We start from the raw sequence: 11,763 nt of genomic DNA on the forward strand, positions 1-11,763 counted from the left end.
AATTTTAAAAAAAAACTTTCAATGCTTGGTGACCTAAGCCTTAACGCAAAGATTGGATTAGATAATGAATGACTGTAAAAATAGCCCCAAGAACCATCTTTATGGGACTGTAAAAATAGCCACTGCGTTAGTTCTATAGCATTACAGAACTGACAGTGACAGTTTTATTTTGTATTACCTAAATTTAGAGGCCTGACCAAGACAGGACATTTCTCCCAGTTTTTATGTAATTGTAATCACAAGACTTAACCATTTTCATGAAGAGAGTTGTGAAGTGAGTGTAGAAGAGTCTGTCTTTAGTTTAAACCTAAGTCTAGGCTTTATTCAACATTCAAAAGAGATACGACGAGAAGCATGTGATCTGCAACACAAGCAGAAAAGCAAACAGTTACGAAAACAGATAAAGCAGACATAGCATAACAAAGCGTTGAAAATAATAACAAAGCGAAGTGCACGAACAAAGCTACATCACAACAAGTTGTATCAGTAATTTAGCACTTTTTATCGAAACATGTGTTGCGTCAATGTTACTTACTACTTTCTTTGCGAAAAGGGATACTCGCTGTTAAGTGCCAGTCTCGTGTTATTTTAGAGTGAAGTAGATGAGAAACATTTGAATTTATACACAACATGGTTTAAAATGGGAAAAATTCCAAAAGTTATGGTTTAAGCTTAGGATTTAATTTCAAGCATCATGCTCTTATGGACAGAGGACCATTTTGAGCCAAATAGTAACCTTTAATTCTTATTTTTGCATTTCAAAATTTGAATTCCTTCCCTTTCATCACTCAAAGTCACAGGCACATTTAAGATTTCCTCAAATTGTTATGTCATTCATTAATATTTTACAAACGTCTGTGTGAGTAAGGCTTTTAAGCTGTGTAAGTGGAGTCCTGTTTGGCTTTACTTGGGCTTAAAACTCAAAACTTGAGCATTTATATAGTGCAATATCCACTTAACATGCTCAAAACGCTTTACAAGGGATCCCTAGCCAATAGCAACACTTAACACAAGTAGTTCATGACATGATGCCTGTTGGGTGATGTTACAATTTTATTTCTGACAGAGACAACACTGTTAATTTTACACCCGGGTACAGTGAGAGAATGTGAGTAAAAAGCCTTTTCCAAAGACTCGAACTATTTGTCACTCAGAGTGGGAATCGAATCCGTTACCTTTTCATCCAAAGGCGAGTGTCATACCACTAGATCACATAGTCATTGTGACATCAAATAAGTACAGCTTTGTCATCTTATACTATGACACTCACCTACAGACTTTAAAGTCCCTGGTTTGAATCCGACTCTTGACAGCAAAACGTTTCTTTGGAACAGACACTTTACTCATATTCTCTCGGTGTACTTGTTTGTAAAATTCAGAAAAGTGAGTGGAGCATGCACTTATGTTGATAATAACGCAGAGTTGTCGTACCAGTAAGGTTGAGGGTTCGAGTCCCCATTGCCGCCGCAAAATTTTTATTCTCTATTGTCTTCTGGCACTTTCCTACTAACTTCATTTCTTGTTTGTAAAATGAGCACCAGGGTGTAAAAGCTTTGAATCTGTTGAGAAAAAGAATTGAAATGGTAATATTTTCTTACAGGTGTCATGTCTTGTTCTGAATGTTAAGTATGCTTTTGGCTTAGGATAGGACCCCTTGAAAAGCACTTCGGGCATATTCCATGGGTAGAGTACTTGCTTCATACTCAAAGGGACTGCGATCGATCTTGGCTGAAGTGGAGATTTAAAAAATTTCAGACCCCCTTGTCCACCTATCAATGATTGGATAGCTGGGTCTGTTTGATCTGGTGAAAAATACTTTGAGATAGACCATCATCCTATTGAAAGGGTAGCAAGTAATTGATATGTCAATTTCACACTATAAAAACTGGGATAAGCTCCAGCTCCATGGGCCTAATGTCTCTGAAGGACTTTTAAAAAAAAAAGTAAAGTTGTTTTTTTAAATTTAAGATTTATGTTATAGGTTATGATAAAAGTTCAATTGGAGAGTGGTTTTCCAAAACTCCCGAACTCCATTTTCCCCATTTTGAGGTATTGAGGTTTATTTCCACTAAAATTTCTCATTCGGTCTATTATTTTATCATGATTAGACTTCAAATTCGCACAAATCTAGGAAAATTCTTGTGGCAAATGATGCTTAAAATAAAGTTTACATTTCAATTTATTTCCTTGATCGAAAATCTCAAAAAAAGAAAAAGAAAAATCGACTTAAAAGAGTTTTGGAAACCCAGTCTTCAGTTATAAGTATGAGGCTCAGCCTGACATATTTCCAGACCTGCAAACTTGAAAAATTAAAAATTTGTAATTTTTTGGAGAGAAGAAATTTTACTCACTATATTTAACTTTAAAAATCAACAATTTGCACTCACAAGAATTAAATAACACTCCAAATCCATAAACTTATGTCGTCTGGCATCAACTTTCATTTTCAATACATTTTAATGACTTAGAGATGCTCATGAAGTTCTGAAATTTCAGCCAACATTTTCATAATTCTATGTATTTTTCGTAATAGCAGGCAGCTCTGTAATACTGTTCTTAGGTGATGTAACAATTGGAAAATCCTGTTTTTATTTCTAATGTTTTTTAACAGTCATTGAAAGAATGATGATTTGGAGCATTCATTGATAGGATTTATCGCTTCATGGATTTCTTCAGTATATTTCCCTCTACCCAACCATTTCAGACTGACATAGAGTCTTAGATTAATTGGAAAGAGTGTGTAACGTCATCCATTGATCTATTTGAATCCATCAAACTTAGTATGTGTTGTTTTCCAATTAGTGACACGGAGTGGTTGTCACACATCCTTTCTCCTATAAGGGATCGTAGCATAAGATACTTTTGAAAAATATAAATAGCATGTGACTTAGTAAAATTCTCACCAATTCTGCCTGCCAAAACTACCATTATAAAAAGTTGCAACCTACACACAAAAGTATGCGAAACTTAGTTACTCATAATCTGTTTGAAAGATATTATTTCGTGAGGTTGAATCACACCCGTTGCGCTGTGTAAAATTTTCAATTTAACAGTTAATAAACTATAACCTCATACTGTTTATAGTGGATGAAATTCATATTCTGATTCATTTGGATGCCTTGTGAGAGTTTTATTCATCCTCTTGCACCGATGTACGATTAGGACTTCAAGGGGGAAAAAGGATTACAATGTAAAGCAGCCATTCCGTGTGTCCTTGGATCTTGTTCCAGACGCTAGAAGAAGAAGCTACAAGATGATGGCCAGTAATTATGTCCGAAAACCAGTTCCTGTTCCACTCGTTGTGTGAGTACCCATAATTTTTACTTTCTTTGTGTGCCGATTTGTGGTCTTGTCTGGCTATGAGGTCTTGTGGTAATACATTCTCCCTTGGATCGGAAGTTTCTGTGTTTGAGTCCCTTTCTGAGCGGTGCATAGTTGAGTCCTTGGAAAAGGCTCTTTACTCATATTCTCTCACCGTACTCCGGTATAAAATGAGTACCTAGCTGTTAATGGTGTTGTGTCTGTTGGAAAAAAAAAATTGTAATTTCGTCTAACAGACGTTATGTCTCGTCCTACGTGTTAAATGCTTCTGTTGGCTAGGGACCCCTTGTAAAGTGCTTTAAGCATGTTTAGTGGATTTTATACTATATAAACTCAAGTTTAGTTTGTTTTGTGGTATATATATATATGTTATATCACTCGCCTTTGGAACGGACGGTAAGTCCCTGGTTCAATTCCTACTACGGGCAGAGCAAAGTCTCAACTTGGTAAAAACTCTTCACTTCTCGAGAACTCCGCCGGGGAGAACATGACTCTACTGTATGAGCTATCCATGCTCATACGGTTAGAGTCACATTCTCCCTGGCCAGGCGGAGTTGTCGTTCAGTAAGGTCGCAGTTTGAGGCCCAGTTGCCGCGGCGTAATTTTTATTATCTATTGTCTTCTAGCACTTTCCTACTCACTTCATTTCTTGTTAATATCCAGAGCCGTGAGGCAGGATGAAAGGGGCAGGTTGATGAGATGCTAAAAATTGACTTTATGGTAAAAAATTGCGAAACTTGGGTTAAGTCGGTAACATATTTTACTGAAGTCAGTGGTTCTATTGTTTCTTAAAGTAACGCACACTAACATATCACGTTCATGGCCCGCTATCTCAAAGGAATATTCTGTTTGAATGAGCTAAGTGATGGAATTTGATCATTTATAGCCACAAATTACATGAAACTTGGGTTTAGTTCATGTTCGTTGTAGTGGAGAATAATTTTCTTATCATTTGAGTATTTTCAAATCGCTTTTCGTGGCCTGCTATTTCAAAGGAATATTATGTTTGAATGACTAGATGCTGGAAATGGAATTTTTTTACCAACAAATACATGAAAATTGGGTTTATTTCATATTCATTAGAATAGATACAGTTTCTTACTTAGCAAAAATAATTATGAAAAGCTCATATTTCATCTCTCTGGGGTAACGTGACTCAGCAGGACGATCTTTGCTTCGTACCCAAAAGGTACTGAGTTCGAATACCTACTACGTTGTGTGGCTTTGAGCGAGTCACCTCGCCCTAGCTCAGTTTGCGGCGCTGCACTGCAGCTGACTTCTGGGTTATTCCAGTCTTCCCTTGGAATAGACACAAGAGACATATTTTCACTATGGGATGAATAAAGAGAATTTTATTTTTATTTATTTATTATTTATTTCAGCTTTAAACTCGCTTTTCAGGGTTCGTTCATCTCGATATATTACTATTTTAACATGGTGGATCACATTTTTGGGCAGGATAACTTTTTGGCATCTTACAACCGGCTATGTGGTTTAGTGGTCTGACCCTCGCCTTTGGATCGGAAATCCCTGGGTTCGAGCCTCGCAGAGCGCATAGTTGAGTCTTTGAAAAAGGCTCTTTAATCACATTCTCTCACGTACTCAGGTGTAAAATGAGTACCTGACCGTTAACAGCGTTGTCTTTGTCCGAAAATTGTAATATCGCCTGACAGGCATCATGTCCCATCCTACATGTTAAATGTTACTGTTGACCAGGGACCCCTTGTAAAACTCTTTGAGCACATTTAGTGTATATTGCTCAATATAAATGCTCTATTTTTTTATTATTATTTAAAAAAATAATTCAATTCAACCTAATACCGTTTTGAGGTGCTAGGCCATATTTAAAGTAAAGTCAATGTGCGTATATTAGCAGGTCTGATAACCAAATGCAATTATGGACTTGATTTAACATTGACTTCATAAAGTTTAGGTGAGGTGTGTCACTTTTTGCTTTTTAAACAATAATAATAATCATCATAAAATAGTAGTGGTTATCATGATAATAATAATAATAATAATAATAATAATAATAATAATAATAATAATAATAATAATAATAATAATAATAATAATAATAATAATCATCATCAATATCATCATCATCATCATCATCATCATAATAACAATAATAATAATAATAATAATAATAATAATAATAATAATAATAATGATGGCGATATCAATAAAAATGATAATGATAATGATAAAAACAAAATTATTATTATTATTATTATTATTATTATTATTATTATTATTATTATTATTATTATTATTATTATTATTGTTATTATTATTATTATTATTATAATAATAATAATAACAATAATAATAATATCAAGAATAGTAATCTTAATAATAATAATAAAAATAATAATATTAATAATGATAACAATAATAATAATAATAATAATAATAATAATAATAATAATAATAATAATAATAACAATAATAATAATAATACTAACAGTTATAATAATAATAAATGACCATAGTAATTGCCCTAAGTGGCATTGTAGTACTAAATATGTGGTTGGCAACATTGGTTTATTGGTAACGAGCTGTTATACCATTAGGGTTACTATACTCTGTAAATACACTGCTCCAGTGCACACACATACAAACACACCAACACACATAAACACACTTACACACTTTAGCCACAAACAGTCATATACATACACACAACAGATGAATACACACGCATACACACACACACACACACGCACACACACACATAGACATAAATTCATTTGTACAATGTGTAAGAACACTCTTAAAAAAGAAAATACGACCTATTTAAAAATTTGGCCAGAAAACTCGTCCTTAAATATCGATCAATTAAAATGACCCTCATCTTGACCAGAAAAAAAAGATTTTTAAAAAATAAGTCCCAAGTTTGAGAGTTTTGCCAAGATGAGGGTCATTTTAATGGATGGATATTTGAAGAACGAGTTTTATGGCCAACAGTTTAAATAGGAATTTTTGGAGAGTTGGCCAGTCCAGATATATCTGTATTATAAGCCTTGACTGCGTGAACCTGTGAAAGAGGATTAACGTATGTGGTGAAAGCCAATCGGCCGAGAAACGGAATTAGGAAGGGGACACACTCTTACACACAGAATATAGGCTCTGTGAGGGAGGGAGAGAGGGAGAGAGAGAGAGAGAGAGAGAGAGAGAGAGAGAGAGAGAGAGAGAAAAGAGAAGAGAGAGAGATAGAGAGAGAGAGAGAGAGAGAGAGAGAGAGAGAGAAGAGAGAGAGAGATAGAGAGAGAGAGAGAAGAGAGAGAGAGAGAGAGAGAAAAAAAGAGAGAGATAAAGAGAGAGAGAGAGAGAGAGAGAAAGAGAGAGAGAGAGAGAGAGAGAGAGAGAGAGAGAGAGAGAGAGAGAGAGGGACCTTGAGAAGTCACAGGTTTTAGGGGTTTTTTTTTTTGTTTGTTTGTTTGTTTCTTGCTTTTTTGGGGTTTTTTTTCCAAGATGTGGGTGTTATCTGGCCAACATTTTAAATACGTGTTTTTCTAGAGTGTGACAATAAACTGATTAATAATAAATCAAATTATATGAATATTCATAATTTCTTAATTCGTACATTTCTATTGCCGTACTAAGGAAGACCCCCCCCCCCCCCCACACACACACACACACACACAAAATAACAAAACAAACAAAACAAAACATTAAAAAAACACGTTGTTAAAATTTTGGTCGAAAAACTAGTCCTTCAAATTATATCGATCGATTGGAATAACACTCATCTTGTCAACAACAACTAAAGACAAACAAACCAAAAAAAAACTCTCCAACCTGGGACTTCAAAGAAGGAACAGTTATTTGAAGACCGATTTTTTTGGCCAAAGTTTTTAAATTGTGTTTGTTTTTTGGGTTCCCCCCCCCCCCCCCCCCCCCCCCCCCCCAGAGTATGGCAGGAGTAGTGGTGTATAAGGACAGGACACCAGACCCGTATCAAAATCTCATTAGGGATACGTTTATGTTTGTCCCCAGTCTTTGCCCCATTCCACGCGGGGTTCGGGTTGACTCTAGCATAGCTCGACTTTGTAACTTATCAAGATATTTTTAATCAGATCCAGGGATCGAGTCCCGCGTTGAGCGGCGCATGGTGGAGTCCTTGGGAAATGCTCTTTACTCACATTTTCTCACCGTACTCGGGTATAAAAATGAGTACCTGTCCATTAGCAGCGTTGTCTCAGTCCGTAAAAATAATTTAAAATCGTAATATCGCCTATTAAGGCTTCATATCTCGACCTACATGTTAAGTGTTGCTGTTGGTTAAGGGACCCTCTGTAAAGGGCTTAGAGCACGTTTAGTGGATATAGTGCTATATAAATGCTCAAGATGAGATAAAAGACATTCAAAAAATGTATTTTTTTTAAAACTGACCTTTCTGTCTGTCTACCCAGTAGTATTTGGGTTACTAGGTCTGTTACATCTGGGCGGAAAGTAACTCACCGCAAATTACCTACCTAACCAAGGGGTGGCAAGCAATAATTGTTACTGCCCCTATAAGGTACAGTGTCGGGGATAAATTACGACTCCATGGGCCTGAAAGATCAGAATGAGTATTATTTTGTTTTATTTCCCAGTAAGGGCGGGGCGAGTGGAGGATGGAGAACTTAAGCAGTTGCCTGTCGTACTCTGGGAGAACACGTATTTAAAAGTTTGGCCAGAAAACTCTTCCTTCAAATATCGATCGATTTAAATGACCCTCATCTTAGCAAAAACTCTCAAATCTGGGACTGTAAGCGCCTTGAGATATTTGGTTCATGGAAAGCGCTCAAAAAGTGTCATTGATTATTATTATTATTATTATTATTATTATTATTATTATTATTATTTAACGAAGACTTCGCAAGGACGATTTTTCTTCTGGCCAAATGTTTAAATACGTGTTTTTCCAGAGAACGCCAGGTAACAACTGGTTAATGGCTTTGTTTTTGTGCTGAATCAATTTTCCCATTGGGTTTTTTTTTTCTTTTTGAAGTCTCAACCAGCCACGCTGATTGGGAATTGAGTACCTACTCTCAGCTTTTACAAAACAGGACGGCAAGGGTCTCTCTCTCTGTATAGCTGTGTTTGATCACGTAAAAGCGTTTTTAGCCTATGTTTGAAGATGGCTATTTTTTTCGGGGGGAGGGGGGGGGGCGTTTTGTTTTGGTTTTTGTTTCCAATGCTATCCTCACTTGACCTCACTCTCTCTCTCTCCCTACCCCACACTGACTCAAAACTTTAAAAAAATTATTCCCGTTGGTCAGAAAACAATATCGACAGAGTGAGACCCCCCCCCCCCCCCAACCCCCACACACACACATCACATTGAACTGCCGACCGTTCTGTGAGAAGAAAAGTTTGTTCTATGTGTTAAAATGACCATTGTCTTGTCAAAAATTCTCAAACCTGGGACTTCCTTGAAGACTAAGGTGCAGATTTGAGAGTTTTTGGTGAGATGAGGGTCATTATAATCAATCGATATTTGAAGGACGGTTTCTTAAGTTTTATGGCCAACATTTTTATAATGAATTTTTAAAAGAGTATGACAGTTAACATGTGTAAAAAATATGAGGCTTGTTAAACCTAAGACTTCATGAATTGATAAAGATGAGCTCCAACTTGTCAAAGTCTCATTACTGAGGCCAATTAATCATGAGTCTTAAAAATAAATTGATAGATAAAAAATAAAATAAAAGTCCCTTTGCTTATCGCATAGGAGAAATTTGTCTCTAGGGTCTATTCCAAGGGAAGACTGGAACTGGAATAATCCAGGCGTCAGCCCCAGTGCAGCACCGCAAATTGAATAAAGGCGAGGTGGTGACTTGCTCAAGGCCACACAGCGCAGCGGCGGGTGATCATACTCGGTACTTTTCGGATACGAAGCAAAGACCATACCGCTGAGCCACGCTGCCCCATAAAATAAGATCGAGAATATATTAATGATTTTCCTTTAATCCGGATCTCAGTTCTGTTCACACCAAAAACAAAACAACAACAACATTAAGTTTTTCATTTTGGCTAGTAAACTTAACATTTCTATCAATCAAGATGACCCCCAACTTGTCAAAATGTCTCAAATCTGAGACCAGTCGAACCTGATACTTCCAAAAAAGGCAAATAAATGAGTTGTTTGTTTGTCTGTTTGTTTGAGTTTTTTTTTTTTAATTTGGATTAAAAAAAAAAAAGATATCTTCAACGAACTCCGTCTTGATAATATTCTATCCGCCTATAGATTTGTCCCGATGCCAACTTGTTGTCACGAACATTTTATCGGCGAGACCACGGGACTCCAACGACTTTGGTGCCGAATGTAAATAAATGATCTCCATCGAGTTGTCACGTGATCGAGGTACAATAAAATAACGTGCTGCCGGTTGCGTGACCTCGAATTGATTTATCAGATAGGGCCCCCAATGTGACAGACGAAGTAGCTGTAATAAATTGTTTATTACAGGACCTTGAAATTCCTTAATGTCCTTGTTGATGTTGCTGTAGTTTTTGTTGTCGGTGGTGATGGTGGTGGTGGTGGTGGCAGTGACCTGATGTTTCATCGAGCTTAACTTACATCATCACCGTGAGGGAGGAGCGAGGTGGTTTAGAAACGTGCACGATATTCGTTGTCTTAATTCCAATAATTTGGCATTGTCTTTATCAATGCTGGTGGTTTTCCTCGGATCCGCGGAAATTGCGATTCTGGAGTCAGAGGAGGAATGGTCTCCTCTTAAAAATTACATTTCCCCTAAATCAAATGTACTGGCAGTGAGAGACTTGATGTGTGGTGGAACAAATAGGTGCAGTTTCCCACTCTCCAGAAGTTAACTAGAGTGCCAATGATAGTTTATAATCTCAGTTGCCCTAAAAAGGGGAATTAATACAGAAATAAAATGGGCTTAAATGCAGTATATAGTTCAAAAGTGTCCCCTTTTCCCCTGTTTGTCACCATCAGCACTGATTTCTCCCAATATAATGCCGGATTGATACGATGGCTCACATAATATAATTAGCTCTTGGATATTGAATTACCCTGAATAAAGGTTAGCATTCTGGGTGGGGTCTAAAGACCTCCCACTCCCATAGTGGGCAGAGAGGTCATTAACTGTGTCTTCTATTCATCCTATATTTGTTTTCCCGGTTGCTTTCTGTTTTTGTTTTGTTTTTTGTTTTGTTTTGTTTTTTGTTTTTTTGGTTTTGGAATGAGATTTCTTGGTTTTGTCCTGGACCTGGCCGGAGTTCTTGACCGAGAGGAAAACAGTCAAATTATGTGGTTTTTTTAGTTTTGGGAGATGACATTGTTTTTCCTTATAAACCATATTGTCTGTTGTTTACAGTCAATTTTGTTTTGTTTTGTTTTGAATCTGTTTTATGAAACATTTTAGTGTGTTCCTTTTAGTATAGTTCTGTTCCAGTGTTTTGGTGGGACTTTAAGGTGATCTTAGAATAAGCACATCGATTGATCGTTTGCTGTTGGAATCCACTTCCAGTTGACACAGTCTTTTTTTCTCTTACCTTTCACTGATGCTTTTATTTGTAAATCTAGACTTTTAATTAATATATTTTTACTATCTCATATTCTTCCTTTTAAAAAAATGGTGCTGAAGTGATTTAAAAGTGTTTAAGGTGGCGTAAAGCCTTAAAAACGAAAACAAATCAAACAAACGAATATAAAAAAACAACAACAAAAAAGGTTTGCATTGCCTAGTGGTAGCTGTCTCCTTGCTGTATCGTTACATTATCTGCTTCTTCAATCGTGAACTGTATCCTGTTTACGTATATATATATATATATATATATATATATATATATATATATATATATATATATATATATATATATATATATATAGCCGGGTTGAGAGAGGGGTGGTTGAGTGAAGCCACGTAAATGAGTTTGATGTGCAATGTAGCTGCAACAATTTGAGCACCCAGTGTCTTGTCCGTGTATAACTACAAAGGCAAATACTCAAACGTTCATACCTACATAATATGAAAATACTGTATATATATATATATATATATATATATATATATAATATATATATATATATATATATATATAAATATATATATATATATAAATGGTCTCATTTGTTTTCTATCTAAGCTCTCCTCTCTACTTATCACATTAGAGTTCCGTCCTTCGGGGTCTTCTTCAACGCTTTAGCGGTTTATACAGAGTACAAGTGTGTACAATATAAACACTAGAGGCGCCTCTCTTGTAGGGATTTCCTCTGGACACTGGGCACAAACACAAACACAGCCCAGAAGACAACGCTTCCCCAGGGGAGTTGGGGTTATCTGTCTGGGATAGTAGTGGGGATTAATGGAAGAATGACCTCACACGTAACAACAATACATAGACCTATCATTATTGCCGCCAAGGATTATCCATGTACGGCGTAACAAGCCAATTTGGTGATTTTGTTGGGTTGTTTGTTTT

General features: G+C 36.2%; 1 protein-coding gene across 1 annotated transcript in view; it reads left to right on the plus strand.

The window, feature by feature from the left end:
- Window positions 1–11,763, plus strand: part of LOC144972315 (protein FAM149B1-like) — a gene marked incomplete in the record, with an annotated part of 145,774 nt that overhangs the window by 2,107 nt on the left and 131,904 nt on the right. The window contains 1 exon segment of the mRNA XM_078913408.1: window positions 2,534–3,303. Within this exon segment, the coding sequence (XP_078769534.1) occupies window positions 3,254–3,303 (50 nt within the window).

This window comes from Berghia stephanieae, chromosome 5, assembly GCF_034508935.2.
Source record: "Berghia stephanieae isolate SIO BIC M18660-M18661 chromosome 5, UCSD_Bste_1.3, whole genome shotgun sequence".
Classification (NCBI taxonomy): domain Eukaryota; kingdom Metazoa; phylum Mollusca; class Gastropoda; order Nudibranchia; family Aeolidiidae; genus Berghia; species Berghia stephanieae.